General features: G+C 40.8%; 1 protein-coding gene across 2 annotated transcripts in view; it reads right to left on the bottom strand.

Annotated features, from left to right (window-relative positions):
• Positions 1 to 23957, bottom strand: part of LOC143296692 (cap-specific mRNA (nucleoside-2'-O-)-methyltransferase 1-like) — a 46989-nt gene that overhangs the window by 18453 nt on the left and 4579 nt on the right. For both annotated transcript variants that reach the window (XM_076608724.1, XM_076608725.1), the window contains exons 5-16: positions 23765 to 23836; positions 22427 to 22521; positions 21930 to 22002; positions 20397 to 20589; positions 19550 to 19668; positions 16100 to 16196; positions 14780 to 14912; positions 10942 to 11127; positions 9294 to 9350; positions 6445 to 6502; positions 4505 to 4573; positions 1194 to 1328 (exon numbers count right to left, since the gene is read on the bottom strand). In XM_076608724.1, coding sequence (XP_076464839.1) covers positions 1194 to 1328; positions 4505 to 4573; positions 6445 to 6502; positions 9294 to 9350; positions 10942 to 11127; positions 14780 to 14912; positions 16100 to 16196; positions 19550 to 19668; positions 20397 to 20589; positions 21930 to 22002; positions 22427 to 22521; positions 23765 to 23836 — 1287 coding nt within the window. The remainder of the gene's footprint in view (positions 1 to 1193; positions 1329 to 4504; positions 4574 to 6444; positions 6503 to 9293; positions 9351 to 10941; positions 11128 to 14779; positions 14913 to 16099; positions 16197 to 19549; positions 19669 to 20396; positions 20590 to 21929; positions 22003 to 22426; positions 22522 to 23764; positions 23837 to 23957) is intronic.

Raw genomic sequence — 23957 nt, 5'->3', positions numbered from 1 at the left:
CTCACAAAGATATATATATACATACACATTACACAAATAACATAAAAATACAGCAAATGATGGTTGCCTATAAATACATCCTCACAAAGATATATATATATCTAAACACACACTACACAAATAGCATATAAATACAACAAATAATGATTGCATATAAATACATCCTCACAAAGATATTTTTACACATACATTACACAAATAGCACATAAATACAGCAAATGATGATTGTCTATAAATACATCCTCACAAAGATATATATATATATATATATATATATATATATATATGTATATATATATATATATATATATATATATATATATATATATATATAAACACACACTACACAAATAGTATACAAATACAGTAAAATGATAGTTGATGGTTGTCTATAAATACACTGTCACAAAGATATAACTGCATATACACACACACTGACACAAATAGCGTATGAATACGGCAGATGATGATTGTCTTTTGATATATTCTCACATACAATAAATACACGCACATGCACACACACACACACACACACACACACACACACACAATCACATATGCAGACAGCAAATTGTGGTCATCTCTAGATACATTATCTCACACACAAAAATACACACAAACACATGCACGCACATGCATAAATCACAAATACATACAAACATCCAGTGATGCTCATATCTATTTACATATCAATGAGAATTTTCCTACAGAGCAACTCTTGCTGCTTTCAGTTCTCGTGCACTGAGTGGATACCACCCATGGGGCCCTCAGCTGAATGTTTGATCAGAACAATAGCACCCAGACCACCAATCCAGCACAGATGGGTAGAAAGATTATAAATGATTCTTTAAAAGCCAAACGGAGCAAACACCATTGCTTACAACAGTTTTTACACAGTTTAGCAAATGATACTGAATCTGTTTTGATGGATGTATGTGTGTGGGTGCGCGCTCAAGTGCGTGCCTTCATGTGCGTGCATACATGCATGCATGCAACTGAAGCCTAAATGAACGACGCAGGAAGCAAATGATGAGTGCTTAAAGGCCACTCTCAATCAGCTCTACCCAGGTAGGCAGCCTGTTGTGAAAATGACTCAATGTGTTTGCAACGCGCTTAGTGCTTCACCTGGCGAAGGATAGGTGATGTACAAGTATCAATATCAATCAATCAAACTGATCTCATCTAACACCTACCCCACAGCTGAGGAGGTAAGAGCGGTGGAGGTCGCCGGACACCACACACATGTAGTCGTACACGCTCTCTATCTTGGTCAGGTTGCTCTTTTCCAGCTCTGTGGGTCTGCAGTCTTCGTACTGCGATTTCTCATTCTGTGAAAAACACAACAAGAAAAACACCACACACATGCAGAAATTTTTTTCCCCCTCACTCTTTTTCATGGTCAGCCATTCACAGGCCATTCTTATTATCATTCCACATATTTTTTATGCACACTATGCTCCTTTTACCTTTTAAAACTTTGTACCAAAACAGTGCAACTGCACTGCAGTTTCTGTGGACTACAACAGCTGAGTGCACTGTTGAAGCCAGACTTCATACACAAAATGAACGTGTCATCATAAGTATGCTCTACCCTGAGTGAGAATACAGTACTTGGGGTTCAAAGTGTGTGATTGTGACTGTATGATAAATCAGTACTTGGGGTTCAAAGTGCTGTATGATTGTGACTGTATGATAAATCAGTACTTGGGGTTCAAAGTGTTGTATGATTGTGACTGTATGATAAATCAGTACTTGGGGTTCAAAGTGCTGTATGATTGTGACTGTATGATAAATCAGTACTTGGGGTTCACAGTGCTGTATGATTGTGACTGTACATGATATCGTGTGTATTATGTGTATTCAATTTCAATTATCATTTCTAAATCCTCTAGTGAAAATGAGAAGGAACAGTAAAAATCAGAAAACATGTCATTAACCTATACACATGAAACATGTCTCTACTTCACTTGTGCCTAAGTCTTTTTTTTTCCAGTTTTTTGGTGTTGTTTTTTTCTTTTTTTTTCCAAAGTTCTATGTGATGAATATATTTTTCAACCATGATAGTAACAGAACTGCTAACCCGTGAAACTCACTGCCAGCTGAATTTAAAACAGCTCCATCTGCTAACATTAAAAAAAAAAAAAAAAAAATGCTTTGACACATCTGAAATTTTAAGCAAAATGCTTTTTGACTTCGATGATTGACTTGAAATCAGAAAATGCACACATGTGAATTGCAAACCAGTCAAACTAAACATAAATATTTTGATAGATATGATGTTCCTAAGCTGCAAGGCCTAGGCTTCAGCAAGTCTTTTTATGATTACTACTGCTAAATTCTGATCACAGCCTTCAGTCCTTTTATTATTACCACAACTAAATTCTAATTACAATAATAACAGTTTGGTTTATATAGTGCTGTTCCATGGGAAACATGCTCAATTGTGCTGTACAATGTAAAAAAATTATATGTAAAACATGCATTCATTAAAACACTAAAATGATAAATTCCATACATAACCCTGCAAAGACATGAAACCAAAGACTGTCAGTAATCTATGCACATACACACGTAAAAATATCAAACGCAATATGACACTCAAAATACACACACACTTGGAGGAAATACTCACAGAAACAACGCTCAAAATACACACACACTAAGAGGAAATACTCACAGAGACCAATGCTCAAAATTCACACACACTAGGAGGAAATACTCACAGAGACCAATGCTCAAAATTCACACACACTAGGAGGAAATACTCACAGAGACCAATGCTCAAAATACACACACACTATGAGGAAATACTCACAGAGACCAACGCTCAAAATACACACATACTATGAGGAAATACTCACAGAGACCAATGCTCAAAATACACACACACTAAGAGGAAATACTCACAGAGACCAACGCTCAAAATACACACACACAAAGAGGAAATACTCACAGAGACCAATGCTCAAAATTCACACACACTAGGAGGAAATACTCACAGAGACCAATGCTCAAAATACACACACACTAGGAGGAAATACTCACAGAGACCAACAATCAAAATACACACAAAGAGGAAATACTCACAGAGACCAATGCTCAAAATACACACACACAAAGAGGAAATACTCACAGAGACCAACGCTCAAAATACACACACACTAAGAGGAAATACTCACAGAGACCAATGCTCAAAATTCCTACACAATATGAGGAAATACTCACAGAGACCAATGCTCAAAATACACACACACTATGAGAAATACTCACAGAGACCAACGCTCAAAATACACACACACAAAGAGGAAATACCCACAGAGACCAACGCTCAAAATACACACACACTAAGAGGAAATACTCACAGAGACAAATGCTCAAAATACACACACACTAAGAGGAAATACTCACAGAGACCAATGCTCAAAATACACACAAAGAGGAAATACTCACAGAGACCAATGCTCAAAATACACACACACAAAGAGGAAATACTCACAGAGACCAATGCTCAAAATACACACACACAAAGAGGAAATACTCACAGAGACCAATGCTCAAAATACACACACACTAAGAGGAAATACTTACAGAGACCAACACTCAAAATACACACACACTAAGAGGAAATACTTACAGAGACCAACACTCAAAATACACACACACTAAGAGGAAATACTCACAGAGAACAACGCTCAAAATACACACACACTAAGAGGAAATACTCACAGAGAACAACGCTCAAAATACACACACACTAAGAGGAAATACTCACAGAGACCAACGCTCAAAATACACACACACTAAGAGGAAATACTTACAGAGACCAACGCTCAAAATACACACACACTAAGAGGAAATACTCACAGAGAACAACGCTCAAAATACACACACACTAAGAGGAAATACTCACAGAGACCAACGCTCAAAATACACACACACAAAGAGGAAATTCTCACAGAGACCAATGCTCAAAATACACACACACAAAGAGGAAATACTCACAGAGACCAACGCTCAAAATACACACACACAAAGAGGAAATTCTCACAGAGACCAATGCTCAAAATACACACACACAAAGAGGAAATACTCACAGAGACCAATGCTCAAAATACACACACACAAAGAGGAAATTCTCACAGAGACCAATGCTCAAAATACACACACACTAGGAGGAAATACTCACAGAGACCAACGCTCAAAATACACACACACTAGGAGGAAATACTCACAGAGAACAACGCTCAAAATACACACACACTAAGAGGAAATACTCACAGAGACCAACGCTCAAAATACACACAAAGAGGAAATACTCACAGAGACCAACGCTCAAAATACACACACACAAAGAGGAAATTCTCACAGAGACCAACGCTCAAAATACACACACACAATGAGGAAATACTCACAGAGACCAACGCTCAAAATACACACACACTAAGAGGAAATACTCACAGAGACCAACGCTCAAAATACACACACACTAAGAGGAAATACTCACAGAGACCATCTTTTCAAATGCTGCTCGGGGTTCTTGCCTCATTGGTGCAGTTCTGACCTCGTCCGGAACCTGCAGAAAAGAGAAAAAAGAAAGAACGTTTAATTCTGATTGACTGATATGGATACTTTAACAGCGTCTGTCCCTGGTCAGTGACCAAGCTCTAAGCACTTTACAGAGTCATTTGCACAACAGGCTGCCTACCTGGCTAGAGCTGACTGTCAGCTACCTTTAGGTACTCATCATTCATTTCCTACACCATTCAGTTAGGGTACTCATCATTCATTTCCTACACCATTCAGTTAGGGCACTCATCATTCATTTCCTACACCATTCAGTTAGGCTTTTGTCATGCACACGAGCATATGCATATCAGAGTGGATTTTACTCCAAAATTAATATCGTAATCTTACTCTAATTTTTTTTTTTTTTTTTAATAATCATATTTATGGTTTACTTATCCCTGCCAACTTTTTTGTCTTGGGTGCAGGTTTTTATGCAGTTTGGTTTATTTGTGGCAAATCTAGTGTATGTGATGCTGTATCTTATTGTGACTTGTTTTATGCAGTGTACTTAGGAACTAACATGTATGTTTCAGTATCAGATCTTTTGTATTTTTCTTGTTCTTTATTTTCACTGCCAGGCAATCTCATATTTAGTTCATGTATATAACAATCCTTTTTTAAATAGCATGCAGGTCAGTTACTGCCTAAATAGATTTAATTTTAGGCTCTGGCAGTATAAAAATGTTAATAAATCATCATCACTCCAAAATTTTGCCAGAGACAACTCTTCTTGTCATGGGTTCTTTTACGTGTGTAAAGTGCATGCTACACACCAGACCTTGGTTTATCGTCTCATCTGTATGATGAGAGTCAAGACAACACTCAAGGCCTGGTGGTTCCCAGCAAATGAAGTCATGGTGTCCAAAGAGACTGATGGGAGAGCATGCACAGTGTTGATGATCAATGTATGTGATGACTGACCAGTGAAACTGCCCCTTGATCTCAGAGAAATGTATCAGGCAACTGGTTGAACTTCTTAAGGTTTCAACCCTCGCCACTTGACAAAATGATGTCAGAATGTATATTTCATTGCATGGATCCACAATGGCACAGTGGGTCCCAGGTTGATTAATGAATGCTAATTACTCTAATCTGGCTAGTCTTTATGCCTAAAAAAAACCCCCTGATCAAATCATAGTTTGAACACCGCAGAGCATGACAGCTTAACGGAATGCTGGTCAATGCAGCATATTTGTTGGAGTAAGTGAACAACTCTTGCCTACATGGACATCGCTTGGGCATCTGACATTTGAATACTGGACATTGTGCTGAATCCCAGATACTGTCATAACATCTGTGCTGCTCTACTGTGGGCAGATAAAAGAGACTTAATTAGGCGGCCCTATCCTTGGCAATCAAGTAACTGGTACACAAATGCTCTGCTTTGGACAGACAGAAGAGACTAATAAGGCAGGATTGTCTTTGGCATTCATGTAACAGATGCACAAAAGCTCCGCATTAATGTAACAGACGCACAAAAGCTCCGCATTATTGTAACAGATAAAAAAAAAAGCAACCCCCACAAAAAAAAAACACTCCGCATTAATGTAACAGATGCACAGAAGCTCCGCATTAATGTAACAGACGCACAAAAGCTCTGCATTGATGTAACAGATGCATAGACACTCTGCATTTATGTAACAAATGCACGCAAGCTCTGCACTAATGTGACAAATGCACAAAAGCTATGCATCAATGTAACTGATGCACAGAAACTCTACAGATGCACAAAAGCTCTGCATTAATGTAACTGATGCACAAAAGCTCTGCATTAATGTAACTGATGCACAGAAGCTCTGCATCATTGTAACACATGCACAACAGCTCTACAGATGCACCAAAGCTCTGCATCAGTGTAACAGATGCACAGAAGCTCACCTTCCACTTCTCCAGGAGCTGTCTCCTCACATCAGCTTGCCTGGCTTCGTACAGGTCACTGCAGGACAAGAGGAAACAAACACATGTTCCATCAAGCGTATCCACAAAGTGACTGTTCCATTACGATAATGTCGTGCCCACATTACTGCTGCATGCTCTCGTCTCGTCAGTTCTCAATGCATGCGAGTCATGGACTCTGACTCCAAAGCAGATTAAAGCTGTGGAAATGAAGTCTTTTAGATGACTTCTTGGCATTTCATACACTGACCGCATCACTAATGAGGTGGTGCACAGAAGAGTGAGTCAGCACACGAACCATGATGAAGACTTGCTGTCTACTGTAAAGAAGAGAAAACTGAAATGGCATGGCTACGTGCGGATGAAGGCCAACAAGAAGAAAGGCCCTGTTTTGCATTTCAGGTTTAATAATAATTCTATGAAATGAAGAAAAATGGGAATATTCTTCTTCTTCGTTCATGGGCTGCAACTCCACATTCACTCCAATGCGCACGAGTGGGCTTTTATGTGTATGACCGCATACAGACAGCCATACTCCACTTTCGGGGGTGTGCAAGCTGGGTGTCTTCTTGCATCCATAACTCACCAAACTCTGATATAGATTACAGAATCTTTATCATGCATATCTGATCTTCTACATGCATTATACACATGAAGGGGGTTCATCCACTAGCAGGTTTGCACATGTTGACCAGGGAGATTGGAAAAATCTCCAGCCTTAACCCAGGGAGACTGGAAAAATCTCCAGCCTTAACCCAGGGAGATTGGAAAACTCTCCAGCCTTAACCCAGGGAGATTGGAAAAATCTCCAGCCTTAACCCAGGGAGATTGGAAAAATCTCCAGCCTTAACCCAGGGAGATTGGAAAAATCTCCAGCCTTAACCCAGGGAGATTGGAAAAATCTCCAGCCTTAACCCAGGGAGATTGGAAAAATCTCCAGCCTTAACCCACAAGATGCCATGACCGGGATTTGAACCCCGAATCCTCAGACTGAAAGTCCGACACTTTAACCACTTGCCTGTTGCGCCTGTCCTGGCATCTAGCGAAGGACTGGGTTTTGGAAGTGCACCTGGTGGCATTCTAAAGGCGCGTCCTGTCTGGCATCAACTTCTTTGCTTGTCTCCGTGGTGACATCCAGCAAGGTGGTTCTTTTATGGAGCTCAGTGTTATTGATGGTGTTGTGTCTGAGATGGTGTTTGGTCACAAAATTTTCACAATTCTGTGTAGGCAACAGTTCTGGAATGATTCCTCTTCTGCTTCTTTGTTCCTGGGCTGCAACTCCCACATTTACTTGTATCTACACCAGTGGGCTTTTATATGTATGACCGTTTTTACCCCAGTATGTAGGCAGCCATACTCCACTTTCGGGGGTGTGCATGCTGGGTATGTTCTTGTTTCCATAACCCACCGAACACTGATATGGATTACAGGATCTGTAACGTGCGTATCTGATCTTCTGCTTGCATATGCACACAAAGGGGGTTCAGGCACTAGCAGGTCTGCACATTTGTTGACCTGGAAGATTGGAAAAATCTCTACCCGTTACCCATCAGGCACCGTCACTAAGCAAATTGATGGCTGATGCTGATGGTGACTGTGGGTATATCATGCGTGGGGGTGGGGATGGGGTTGGAGGTTCTGATGAGCAGCATGACAGTGAAGATGAAGGTCAACAGGAACAATAGCATTGTTTAACCCTTTCGCTGCCAGGAAAATAAAATTTGATTGAAATCTATTTGCCAGGGTTTTTTCCACAAAAAACGGGTATAAATTTTCAAAAAATTCTGTGCTCTTTGTTACTGGAGAAAGACCCATAAAAGTATATATTTTCTGAAAGGTAAATGAATAAAGAATACAAAACACATGCTGTTTTCCCATTTTATATATATTTTAGTGACATGCTGTTGTTTTGAAATCAATGTTTTGTTTTTTGTCACATTTTCAACTTGTTCATTACAAACATAAGTCAGGTAATTTGCACAAAAACATCATATTTTCTGGACAAATGGATATCTGCAAACACAAAATCATACTAGAACAACCACAATATATATATATTTTTTTTTTTAAGAGATAGATACACAATACATTGTGACTTCTCCAAGTGATAAGATGGATGTGAGGCCACGCCCCCTCAGTCTCCACCCCCCTCCTCTTCACCCCTCTCACACGGTCACTTGATTCAGTTCTCATCAGACTGCGTTGGCTGCGTGCCAAGAATATCGCTCTGTTGCTAATTCGGTCATGTTCTGTCGACTGCTAACATCTGTACAGCCGGCATCACTCACTGACAGTCGCATCTTGGCCACTCTCTTGATTGCTCCCTTTATTTTCTATCAGATTGTCCTATAAATGTTCATCACTATCTTCTCCTTCAAATTTACGCTTCAATTCTTTCTGAGCATCAGCTAAAGAAAGAAATCTTGGTTGATTTAGTTCACCACAATCGCATGTCTTGAGCAAGGCGTCAGTCCGACATTTTGTTGAGCGAGCGAGGAGAGAAGTCAGGCAAACACTTGGACAGTGACCCAACCAAAACGTTCAAATAAAGGACTGCTTCATGACGTAGATGGGGTTTCTAGCTATGAATAGAATCTAGAGAGATTCCCCAGGCTAAAGCTACCACTATTTTTGTCAACGAAGTGAATGCAAACCAGGGAAAAGTCAGAATATTTCGATGACGAGTTATCTCGTCATTGTGGCAGCGAAGCATACATGCTTGCCATGACGAGTTATCTCATCATGCAGGCAGCCTAGGGGTTAACGTTCAGGTTTAATAATAATTCTATGAAATGAAGAAGAAAAACCGGGAACATGAAATCATGACTTACACATTGCGTGCAAATGTCTGGATCTTCCTCAGGTTGATAATCTGTTGTTTGCCAAGTCTGAAAAAAAAAATAGGGAATGAATTGTTATCTGAGTCTCTCTACGTCTCTTTGTTGCACACACACACAGACACACACACACACACACACAAATGCATACACACACACACACACACACACACACATACACGCAAACACATACAGACTACAGTAAACCAGCTATTAATTTCTTGATAAACTTATGAATTACTGACAAAAAAAATTAAAGTGAAATATAAATAAGGAATACAATATTAAAAAAAAAAAGAAGAAAATGTGTAACATTTGACTGAAATACTATGTTCTGATATAGCAGGCCATACATGCTGGCTTTAAAAAATATGCAGTAAATAAATGACAGATTTGGTAATGGTAAGTGAACAACAGATGATGACAACAGAAATGTAAAAAGGTATTATCACATGCACAAGGAGATATGATCACTGGAAACAGTGCACTGATTTGCTGAGTTAATGGAAGTGTACACAGAGACAATATTGTTTCAAACATCTGAAAAAGGAACCGTGCACACGTGTTCGCGAACACACACGCACATAAAAATCCAAAGACAAAGGCATCTTCCTTATCTTCAACAGTGTCAAACTAACCTGATATTGAATCAGTGTATGTAGGTGAAGAAAGGAAACACACACACACACACACACACTCACACACACACTCACACACATTCACACACAAACACCAACACCAACACACACACACACTCACACAATGTGCCCAGGCACACAAAAATAACAACATTTTGTTCACACAGACAACACACTGTTCAATCACAGATGCTGCTACATTATGAAGCAACACACACATACACACAGACATCTACACACACAGAACACACACACACACACACCTACACACACATGACACAAAACAGCTCCTCTGAAAACACACACACACACACAAAAAAAAACAATAGAAGATTCAAAGAAACTTAATCCTTTTGCCCCTTCTGGGGTATGGAGGATCCAATAACAATGCACACACAGTGAATCACAATAAATTTGAGTCCAGCAATGACCAACAAAACAAGCAAAACACACACACAAAAAAAAACCCACACACAAAACAATAATGCACAATAAAACAAATAAAACTTCACCACAGTATGGTCCAGACGTAAAGAAAAGCTACACACCCTTCTTCTTCTTCTTCTTCTGCGTTCACGAGTGGGCTTTTACGTGTATGACCGTTTTTACCCCGCCATGTAGGCAGCCATACTCCGTTTTCAGGGGTGTGCATGCTGGGTATGTTCTTGTTTCCGTAACCCACCGAACGCTGACATGGATTACAGGATCTTTAACGTGCGTATTTGATCTTCTGCTTGCATGTACACATGAAGGGGGTTCAGGCACTAGCAGGTCTGCACATATGTTGACCTGGGAGATCATAAAAATCTCCACCCTTTACCCACCAGGCGCCGTCACCATGATTCGAACCCGGGACCCTCAGATTGACAGTCCAACGCTTTAACCACTCGGCTATTGCACCCGTCTACACACCCTTCAAAGGTTCCATGAATTTACTTAGAGTTGTGTTTTCTTCCCAGCACACGAAATAAACTGCATGAACAGAAACACAGCGACTGACTAACTTGACGTTGGAGTTGTAGATGTAGGTGAAGAAAACCTCGTCGCCGCACAGCCTGTCCAGGGGTACAATATGATAGACGTCAGTGGTGGACATGGCCGAGGAATGTCGACACAGGTCACGGTTGATGGAATCCATGTAGTCCAGGACCGCTTTCTTGTTGGGACGCAACCCTTTGCACACGATGTACCTGCCCAAACAACAAGGGACGCAACCCTTTGCACATGATGTACCTGCCCAAACAACAAGGGACGCAACCCTTTGCACACGATGTACCTGCCCAAACAACAAGGGATGCAACCCTTTGCACATGATGTACCTGCCCAAACAACAAGGGACGCAACCCTTTGCACACGATGTACCTGCCCAAACAACAAGGGACGCAACCCTTTGCACATGATGTACCTGCCCAAACAACAAGGGACGCAACCCTTAGCACAAAATGTACCTGCCCAAACAACAAAGGACACAACCCTTAGCACAAAATGTACCTACTCAAACAACAAGGGACGCAACCCTTAGCACATGATGTACCTGCCCAAACAACAAGGGACGCAACCCTTAGCACACAATGTACTTGCCCAAACAACAAGGGATGCAACCCTTAGCACAAAATGTACCTGCCCAAACAACAAGGGACGTAACCCTTAGCATAAAATGTACCTGCGCAAACAACAAGGGACGCAACCCTTAGCACAAAATGTACCTGCCCAAACAACAAGGGACGTAACCCTTAGCATAAAATGTACCTGCCCAAACAACAAGGGACGCAACCCTTAGCACAAAATGTACCTGCCCAAACAACAAGGGACATAACCCTTAGCATAAAATGTACCTGCCCAAACAACAAGGGACGCAACCCTTAGCACAAAATGTACCTGCCCAAACAAAAAGGGACGCAACCCTTAGCACAAAATGCACCTGCCCAAACAACAAGGGATGCAAGCCTTAGCACAAAATGTACCTGCCCAAACAAAGAATGCAACCCTTTGCACACTATGTACCTGCCCAAACAACAAGGGATGCAACCCTTAGCACAAAATATACCTGCCCAAACAACAAGGGACGTAACCCTTAGCATAAAATGTACCTGCCCAAACAACAAGGGATGCAACCCTTAGCACAAAATATACCTGCCCAAACAACAAGGGACGTAACCCTTAGCATAAAATGTACCTGCCCAAACAACAAGGGATGCAACCCTCAGCACAAAATGCACCTGCCCAAACAACAAGGGATGCAACCCTTAGCACAAAATGTACCTGCCCAAACAACAGGGACGCAATCCTTTGCACAGTGTGTACCTGCCCAAACAACAAAACACTGTATTGTAAGAATAACTTTATCATCTCCAACTGGAGAAATTTGGTCAGGTGCATTATCACAACATAGACAAGTAAACAACATGGGGAACATAAAAGTTAAAGTCAACAACAGCTTTTACGAATATTACGAAGACACAAATGTAAAAAAATATCACATACACCGTTTCATACATACATCCACGCACTGCAGGTAATAACTGGTATTCTTAAAGTAAAAACAGAAAGAATTAAGAAACATTATTTTAAATATAATTATAAGCATAGCCTACTATATTGCAAATTGATTATAATAGACAGATAAGATAAGAATAAAGATAAATTGCAGAAAACCACAACCAGATAATCAGTACACACCCGCACCCACCCACCCCCCACCCACCCCACACACGCAGTTTACTTGATTAAACAAGAGTAATAAACATATGTTCTCAAATAAAAGCATTTTACATATTCGCTTTTAAAACATTGCAATTAATTATTACATCGTAATTATTAACAGAAATATATTTAGAATATGGACGTTAGCATTAGACATATTCCACTGTACATTCATTCTGCATATTATATATTATTCATCCTACATATTGCACATTCATAATAACCAATTGTCACGTTTTTAAGCTCAGTAAACACACACACATACACACACACACACACACACACACACACAACTAGAACAAGGTACAAACTATCATGCACGGACTTTCACACGTCTCACATGAGAGTGTGCGCACGCGCGGGTGCACGCACACACACACACACACACACACACACAGAGTTCTCAAGAATTTAAAAGGTGGATTGAATGTGGAATAAAAGTCTTCAGAGCTCTGGATTTCAACTTAAAAGCTCTGTAGCATCATCCTGATGGCAACAACTCATAATACTTTGCTAAAATATGGGTGTCGGCAGTTGCTATCTGCCTGCTTTTTTTAACCACTCGACTTTCATACAGCTCTTGCATACTAGCTTGTTTCACTCCCACAATTTTACTGCATACACTCATGACATCGTTCAAAACACGTTCACTCCTCACTCCCAAACTAGAACATTGTATTGTATTGTATTGTATTATATTGTATTGTATTGTATTGTATTGTATTGCACTGTATTGTATTCTATTGTATTACTGTACTACTCTTTTTTGTCACAACAAATTTCTCTGTGTGAAATTCGGGCTGCTCTCCCCAGGAAGAGCGCATTGCTACACTGAGAGCACCACCAATTTTTTGTATTTTTTCCAGCCTGCAGTTGTTGTTTTTATTTGTTTTCCTATCGAAGTGGATTTTTCTACAGAATTTTGCCAGGGACAACCCTTGCATAGGTTCTTTTACATGCGATAAGTGCATGCTGCACACGGGACCTCTGTTTATCATCTCATCTGAATGACTAGCATCCAGACCACCACTCAAGGTCTAGTGGAGGGGGAGAAAATACCGGTGACTATGCCGGGATTCAAACCAGTGCCCTCAGATTCTCTTGCTTCCTAGGCGGATGTGTTACCTCTAGACCATCACACGACATGACGACCGTGTGATCAATGGTTTCTCCACTGCAATGGGAAATCATCAACAGCTTTGTCTTTTGTGAAGGACTATGACTCTCAAACTAGGAGGCAAGACTGCACTGGCTCTTAGTGCTGCAGCCTTTGGGGCCAGATGGCCTTTGGGAGCCATCCCAATGCCAGCTGTTCTAAAGCTCTCTTGGCCGAGAGAGTAGGGGTGTAACTTCAGCAAGACATTCTCCACTACAATAAAATTTTAGCCCCAGGTAGTGCACTGCAGCTTCCTTATCTGCTGCTCTGGTGGTCATAGTTGGACACAAATAACTATCAAATATTTGCAAAGGCATCTTGCTTAAACACTATTTTCATTTCAAACACATCACAACACAACACAATTATAAACGAACAGGACAACTGGAACATTTGAGACAAAGTCCTGCTCTGATACATGTACATCCTTCTTAAGTATGTGACCGATTTCTTTACAACTACAATTTCTTTTCTTTAAATCCATCTGGCTATACATGATTTTCAACAAAACAAAAGGTAACATAGTAAGACAATAGTGAGAAAAAGAACATGATATGGAAAGAGAAGTAAATACAGAGAGTAGAAGAGGAAAGAAGAAACAAGCCTTCAGTTCACAAGCAACTTACAGAGAGACAGTCTGACTGACCCTGGCTGACAAAGTGGCAAAGACTTATCACCCCTATCTGAGCGAGCTTCAATAAAGAAGCCCACACAACCACGTAGTCATAAGGTAAAAACCCACCCACAGGTATGAGTGAACAGAAACTGTTGCAGCCCAGGACACACATAGAGAAAAAAAACGAAAAATGCAGAGCGTATCAACGACAAATCATGACACCCATAGTCAAGGACAAAAAAACAACAACAAAAAACCAAGAAAAACGCAGAGCGGGTCAACAACAAATAATGACACTGAAGGGCATGGAAATAACAAAAAAAACTGGAGCAGATCAACAACATCAACAAGATATCATGACGTCCACCTCTCAGAGTTGGCAGGTCGGCTGGTGACGGGTTTGAAGATGGAGACCTGATTGAAGATGAGCCGCATCAGGTACACCAGCCCCACGCTGAACGGGGTGAAAAGGTCAAACAGCTTGCAGACAAAATGGCCGCCTGTCCAACACATCCAAACGTCATCGTCATCATGAAGTACGTAATCATCAAACACAGCATCAAAGATAACGAAGCGCATTATAATAAACCACGTTACAATGAAACATGTCATCATGAAAGACATCATCACGAAAAGCACTATTATGAAAGGTGTCATCACGAAAGGCATTATAGTGAAACACGTCATGATGAAACGTGTCATAAAACACATATCCATGAATCAAGTCATCATGAAACTCATCGTCATGAAACATATTATGAAACAGGTCATCACGAAACATGTCACAATGAAACATGTCATGAACAATGTCATCATGAAACGCGTCATCACGTAACATGTTATCATGTAAAACATCATGATGAAACATGTCATCATGAAACGTGTCATCATGAAACAGGTCATCATGAAACATGTCACAATGAAATGCGTCATCATAAAACTCGTCATCATGAAACATGTCGTCATGAAACATGTTATCATGGAACACGTCATCATGTAACACGTCATCATGTAAAACATCATCATGTAATATGTCATCATGGAACACGTCATCATGTAACACATCATCATGGAACATGTCATCATGAAACATGTCATCATGGAACACGTCATCATGAAACACGTCATCATGAAACATGCCATCATGTAACACGTCATCATGTAACACATCATCATGAAACATGTCATCATGAAACACGTCTTCATTAAACATGTCGTCATGAAACACGTCATCATGAAACACATCATCATGAAACACGTCATCATAAAACACGTCATCATGAAACACATCATGAAACGCGTCATCATGAAACACGTCATAATGAAGAATGTCATCATGAAACGCGTTATGAAACATGTCACCATGAAAAACATCATCATGAAACACGTCATCATGAATCGCGTCACCATGAATCGCGTCACCATGAAACACGTCATCATGAAACGCGTCATCATGAAACACGTCATCAAACACATCATCATGAAACATGTCATCACAAAACACGTCATCATGAAACATGTCATCATAAAACATGTCATCATAAAACATGTCATCATGAAACACGTCATCAAACACATCATCATGAAACACATCATCATAAAACATGTCATCATGAAACAGTTCATCATGAAACACATCTAGAAGCACGAATAAGCCTTTGTCGTTTTATCGGAGACCCGATCTCACCCTCTCTGAGAACGGAGACCCCGACAAGGAACTGGCAGAGGTACAGCTGCTTGGACAGAATCTCCTGGATATTCTCCTGACCTTCTACAGAAAAGCCCTGCACAGAACACACACACACACACACACACACACACGTGTACCATCTGTCTGCTATTGCAGCTATCATCATTATCATCATCATCGTCAACATCACCATCACATAAGATAAATTATTGTAATATGATTAAAAAAAAAACAAAAAACCCAAAGAAACAAGCACAAAAAACAACAACAATAACTGTGGTGATATCAAGAATTTCTCTTGTTGGAGATAATAAAGTATTCTGTGTGAAAGAGTGGATGATTTTTATAATTCTGAAAAGTTTGCGGCCAGGATTCAGGGTCTGATTAACTTAACTGCATGTCTTAATAACAAAACAAAATAAACTAAAGAGGAGTTGTTGTTTTTTGGTCTTTTTTATCATCAAAATGCCAATAATGAAATGTGTATGTGGATATAACCCAACATATGGTATTGTGGTACTCTGTTTCTACCCTATTAGCCATACAGAAATACCCAAGCACATCATATTGTGTACCTACCAGCCATACAGAAATACCCCAACGCATTGTACTGTGTACCTACCAGCCATACAGAAATACCCCAACACATTGTACTGTGTACCTACCAGCCGGACAGAAATAACCCCAACGCATTGTACTGTGTACCTACCAGCCATACAGAAATACCCCAACACATTGTACTGTGTACCTACCAGCCAGACAGAAATAACCCCAACGCATTGTACTGTGTACCTACCAGCCATACAGAAATACCCCAACACATTGTACTGTGTACCTACCAGCCATACAGAAATACCCCAACACATTGTACTGGGTACCTAACAGCCGTACAGAAATACCCCAACGCATTGGAATGTGTTCCTACCAGCTGTACAGAAATACCTCCAACACATTGTACAGTGTACCTACCAGCCATACAGAAATACCCCAACGCATTGGAATGTGTACCTACCAGCCATACAGAAATACCCCAACGCATTGTACTGTGTACCTACCAGCCATACAGAAATACCCCAACACATTGTACTGTGTACCTACCAGCCGGACAGAAATAACCCCAACGCATTGTACTGCGTACCTACCAGCCATACAGAAATACCCCAACACATTGTACTGTGTACCTACCAGCCATACAGAAATACCCCAACACATTGTACTGTGTACCTACCAGCCAGACAGAAATAACCCCAACGCATTGTACTGTGTACCTACCAGCCATACAGAAATACCCCAACACATTGTACTGTGTACCTACCAGCCATACAGAAATACCCCAACACATTGTACTGGGTACCTAACAGCCGTACAGAAATACCCCAACGCATTGGAATGTGTTCCTACCAGCTGTACAGAAATACCTCCAACACATTGTACAGTGTACCTACCAGCCATACAGAAATACCCAAAAGCATTGGAATGTGTACCTACCAGCCATACAGAAATACCCCAACGCATTGTACTGTGTACCTACCAGCCATACAGAAATACCCCAACACATTGTACTGTGTACCTACCAGCCGGACAGAAATAACCCCAACGCATTGTACTGTGTACCTACCAGCCATACAGAAATACCCCAACACATTGTACTGTGTACCTACTAGCCATACAGAAATAACCCCAACGCATTGTACTGTGTACCTACCAGCCATACAGAAATACCCCAACACACTGTACTGTGTACCTACCAGCCATACAGAAATACCCCAACACATTGTACTGTGTACCTACCAGCCATACAGAAATACCCCAACACATTGTACTGGGTACCTAACAGCCGTACAGAAATACCCCAACGCATTGGAATGTGTTCCTACCAGCTGTACAGAAATACCTCCAACACATTGTACAGTGTACCTACCAGCCATACAGAAATACCCCAACGCATTGGAATGTGTACCTACCAGCCATACAGAAATACCCCAACGCATTGTACTGTGTACCTACCAGCCATACAGAAATACCCCAACACATTGTACTGTGTACCTACCAGCCGGACAGAAATAACCCCAACGCATTGTACTGCGTACCTACCAGCCATACAGAAATACCCCAACGCATTGTACTGTGTACCTACCAGCCATACAGAAATACCCCAACACATTGTACTGTGTACCTACCAGCCAGACAGAAATAACCCCAACACATTGTACTGTGTACCTACCAGCCATACAGAAATACCCCAACACATTGTACTGTGTACCTACCAGCCATACAGAAATACCCCAACACATTGTACTGGGTACCTAACAGCCGTACAGAAATACCCCAACGCATTGGAATGTGTTCCTACCAGCTGTACAGAAATACCTCCAACACATTGTACAGTGTACCTACCAGCCATACAGAAATACCCCAACGCATTGGAATGTGTACCTACCAGCCATACAGAAATACCCCAACGCATTGTACTGTGTACCTACCAGCCATACAGAAATACCCCAACACATTGTACTGTGTACCTACCAGCCGGACAGAAATAACCCCAACGCATTGTACTGTGTACCTACTAGCCATACAGAAATAAACCCAACGCATTGTACTGTGTACCTACCAGCCATACAGAAATACCCCAACACACTGTACTGTGTTCCTACCAGCCGTACAGAAATACCCCCAACACATTGTACAGTGTACCTACCAGCCATATAGAAATACCCCCAACGCATTGTACTGTGTACCTACCAGCCATACAGAAATACCCCAACGCACTGTACTGTGTACCTACCAGCCATACAGAAATACCCGAATGCATTGTACTGTGTACCTACCCCATCAGCCATACAGAAATACCCCAACACATTGTACTGTGTACCTACCCCATCAGCCATACAGAAATACCCGAATGCATTGTACTGTGTACCTACCCCATCAGCCACACAGAAATACCACAAAACATTGTACTGTGTACCTACCCCATCAGCCATACAGAAATACCCGAATGCATTGTACTATGTACCTACCCCATCAGCCATACAGAAATACCCCAACACATTGTACTGTGTACCTACCCCATCAGCCATACAGAAATACCCGAATGCATTGTACTGTGTACCTACCCCATCAGCCATACAGAAATACCCCAACACACTGTACTGTGTACCTACCCCATCAGCCATACAGAAATACCCCAACACATTGTACTGTGTACCTACCCCATCAGCCATACAGAAATACCCCAACACATTGTACTGTGTACCTACCCCATCAGCCATACAGAAATACCCCCAACACATTGTACTGTGTACCTACCAGCCATACAGAAATACCCGAACGCATTGTACTGTGTACCTACCCCATCAGCCATACAGAAATACCCCCAACACATTGTACTGTGTACCTACCAGCCATACAGAAATACCCGAACGCATTGTACTGTGTACCTACCCCATCAGCCATACAGAAGTGGACCCCCTTTCCGTCTGTGTTGTTGTGCACAAAGTTGATGAAGGCTGCCTGGTTGTCTGGCCTGAAGATGTCCCCATCTCCCTCCACCCCCCCGACGCCTTCACAGAGACATTGTGAACACACATTTGCTAAGCTTCAGGGATGCACCATCTCTCTTTGTGATTCTTTATGCTTTTTGAACATTATCTAAAAGCATGACATTTCATGTAATGTTAGCATCTGAAAATTTTCTAAAACATTATCAAACATCTGAACAGCAACTACATTGACAATTTATTCAATATTTAACATATGAAAATCAACAAAACTTTGACACTTAATGCATTATTCAACATCTGAACATCAACAAAAGTTTGATTCTTAATGCATTATCCCACGTCTGAAAATAAACAACAACAAAAAATTAAAATTCTATGCATTATCTAACACCCGAAAAAAAACATCAACAGTACTCTGACACTTTATGCACTACATAACACCTGAAAATGGAAAAACAACAACAACAAGACAGGCGCACACAGTCCAAAGACAAAGATAATATATGAACTGATATCCCCTGCCCCCCCCACCCCCTCCCTGTCCTAACCCCCCCCTCTCCCCCCAAAAAGACTATGGGACCATACCATCAACAGTTTCAACGAACTTCCCCCCCCCCCCCCAATAAATAAATAAATAAAAAGCTCTAACATATCCCCACCAACAAACAACACCACTCACTGTCAAAGGCTGTGGGACCATCAACATTTTCAATGAACTTCCACCCCCGCCCCCCCCACCCACCCCCACAAAAAAAAATAAAAAGCCCCTGTGTTTCCACACCACTCACCGTAGTGAGGTTCGAACATCTCGCTGGGCCCTGCAAAGAAGTCCTCCAGCTTGAAGTCGTTCTGTCCCCGCAGCGTCAGACCAAAGCCCTTGCAGTCCCCCTTCTTTCGCCACAGCACGTACTCACTGAAGCCCCCCGGGCCCGCGCAGATGTCAGCAAAGTACAGCAACTCGTTGCCGCCCACCATGGGTCTCTGAAAACAGGGTGGGAGATAGGATAGGTAAGGTAAAGTAAGGTATGGTGAGATGAGGTGAGGTGAGGTGAGGTGAGGTAAGGTAAGGTAAGGTAAAGTAAGGTATGGTGAGATGAGGTGAAGTGAGGTAAGGTAAGGTAAGGTAATGTAAGGTAAGGTAAGGTAAGGTATGGTAAAGTAACAGGATTCAGTAAGGTAAGGTAAGGTAAGGTGAGATGAGGTGAGGTAAGGTGAGGTAAGGCAACAGGATTCGGTAAGGTAAGGCAAGGTACGATAAGGTTAGGTGAGCTAAGGTAAGGTAAGGTAAGGTACGGTACAGTAATAGGATTCGGTAAGACAGGTAAGGTGAGGTAAGATAAGGCAAGGTAACAGTATTAGGTAAGACAGGCAAGGTAAGGCAAGGTGGGGTAAGATAAGGCAAGTTAAGGTAAGGTAATTAACAGGATTCGGTAAGACAGGTAAAGTTAGCTATGGTGAGGTAAGGTAAGATATGGTAAGGTGAGATGAGACGAGGCAGGGTAAGGTAAGGTATGGTAAGGTAAGATGTAAACTGATATGTGATATGATATATGGTATGCTATGTTACGCTGCTATGCTATGCTATGATATGATATATGATATGGTAAGAAGAATTCTATTATCTTATAAAGAGACACTGCACTTGGTGCTGCAAAACCCTACAGGACAATACAGTTCATGACACATCATCTTAACCATTATGCACCTCAGGTAGATAAGACTAGGCTGTGCTAAGGATGTCAGCCCTTCCCCATATTTTATCATCCCCATGACAAAAAAATCATAGAGTCAAATATACTTCATACCCCATTAAAAAGAACATAATAAAGGCCATACACACAAATAACACTACAGAATGGACAACTTATTGCCTATGCCAGTGCTGACATCACTTCCTGACCAGCAGAGCAACACAGAACTGATAGTACATCACAGACTCCACCAACCTTTTGGGCTATCAGTCAGACTCATACAGAGCTAAAAACAACAAACAACCCCCCCCCACCCCCCAATAAAAACAAAATCATATAAGTTGACGTTATTTCAGGACGAGACCTTGCACGTGGCACTGCAACTTAAACATTTTTGTTTTTGATTTTGCATCATTTTTTTTTTCTTCTTAGTTCAGTATCTTTCAAATTATCATTATTAGAGCTTGCAGACCTTTCTGATTCCCTGCTGTTAACTATGCAACAGCAACAAAACCAAACCACAAAATTGTTTTCCCCTAATCCACCGATAGTTTGTGCATAAAGTTGAAACTGTCTATTGTATAAGACTTGCCAAGCATGAAACACCCATGTCAGTCTTGAACCGCTTACCCCGTGTGAATCTTTCGGATTTGTAAACATGAAATCCAGCACAGCATCCATGTTGGCCATCTTCATTGCTGCCCTGTGGAAACAAGTCATACTGTAACAATAATAAATGATAATGACGATGCTAATGCTAATAACAATAATAATATCAAAAACGATAACAATAAAAATGATGATGTTAACAATAATAATACTAATAGCAATAATAATCTTGCAGACTGATGCTCACACTTCTCAGACAAGGAGCTTGTGGTGTTGACAATAAACAACATGCCTGTGGGTGTGTGGGAGGGAAAGAGCAAGAGTCTGCCTGTGCAAGCACAAACACACAGGCATGGAACATTAGTGAAAACAACAATAACCAAACCAAATGCATGCATATGTTACAAACCCACAAACACAAACCCCCACACAAAACTACACACACACACACACACATAAACCCACGTCCACACACACAAATACACACAAAAACACACACACCGGAGCAAAACTGATACCTGTTCAAGAAGAAAGCCCCTCGAATGGTTTCATAGGGATTGGATCTTGTCCTTGCTCGTCGCATTTCCTCAGGGTCAAGACTGTCAAAGACACTCTGTGCACATTTAAGATTCAAAGAAATTTAATCCTTTTTGCTCCTTTTGTGGTGTGGAGGATGCAATAACAATATTTACACACTGAATCACAACTTCAGGCCACCGATGTCAAATGAAACAAGCATAAAAACACACCAAAAATAAAACTTAAAGATAATAAAAGTGATTTACAACCAAAACAAATCAATCTTCAGCATAATGACATGTTCGCTCCAGATGTATTTACAAGTTCGCATCCTCCCAAGTTTAAGAATTTTCTTAAATTGTATCATGTTTCCCAGTACAAAAGAAATTGCATAAACTAACCATTCAATTATGTGAGCAATATTTACATGGCATCAGTCTGTTTCGAATTATATTTTGGACATTTAAAAACAAAATGAAATACACTTCCTGTATTACATTCTTATCAAATTATGTTTATTTTCTCCAGTTTCAGGTTGGCAAGCAGTGTTTGGCTGCTTTACAATCAAACTCAGGTTTGTATGTCATATGAAAAACCCAGCAATAAACACTCACACACACAAACTCACTCAAACGTACAGATGCATAACACTCACACACACAAACTCACTCAAACGTACAGATGCATAACACTCACACACACACACTCACTCAAACATACAGATGCATAACACTCAAACACACAAACTCACTCAAATGTACAGATGCATAACACTCACACACACAAACTCACTCAAACGTACAGATGCACACAAACTCACTCAAACGTACAGATGCAAAACACTCACACACACAAACTCACTCAAACGTACAGATGCAAAACACTCACACACACAAACTCACTCAAACGTACAGATGCAAAACACTCACACACACAAACTCACTCAAACGTACAGATGCACACACAAAAACCATCATCAATGAGAGAAATCTTTTGTAATGAAAACTTTACTAAACCTAAAAATAACATATCTTATTTTGTTTCTGCACATTGGCATGGGTTTGCATGAGGGTGAGAGAGAGAGAGAGAGAGAGAGAGAGAGAGAGAGAGAGAGTATGTGTGGGTGTGTGTGTATGTGTGTGTGTACGCGTGTATATGCACGCATGTGCATGTGTGTGTAATGTGTGTGTGTGTGTGTGTGTGTGTGTGTGTGTGTGTGCAATGTGTGCGAGGATTAGCAGCATTTTCATCATCCCCATTATCAACATCAAAATATAGAAAACAAAATGTCAACAAAAAATAAAGAGACAGAAAAAAAATAGTGAAGTAGAGCTTGCCTTGCTTGACAGGATGTTTTTCAGAGCTCTTTCGTCACAGAAAGTGGTTTCATCGTCAATTGTTCGCTTTTTCTGCAAATGGAAACAGCATGGTGTCCCTTTCAAGTTTAATGGCATTGTACCAAGAAAGGTATATGTGGTGTGTGTGTGTGTGTGTGTGTGTGAGCGTTTCTAATCTGAAACCATTTTAAAT

The sequence above is a fragment of the Babylonia areolata genome, chromosome 21, assembly GCF_041734735.1.
Source record: "Babylonia areolata isolate BAREFJ2019XMU chromosome 21, ASM4173473v1, whole genome shotgun sequence".
NCBI lineage: Eukaryota > Metazoa > Mollusca > Gastropoda > Neogastropoda > Buccinidae > Babylonia > Babylonia areolata.
Note: the sequence above shows the minus strand (reverse complement) of the source record. Positions and strands in the feature narration are given on the sequence as shown.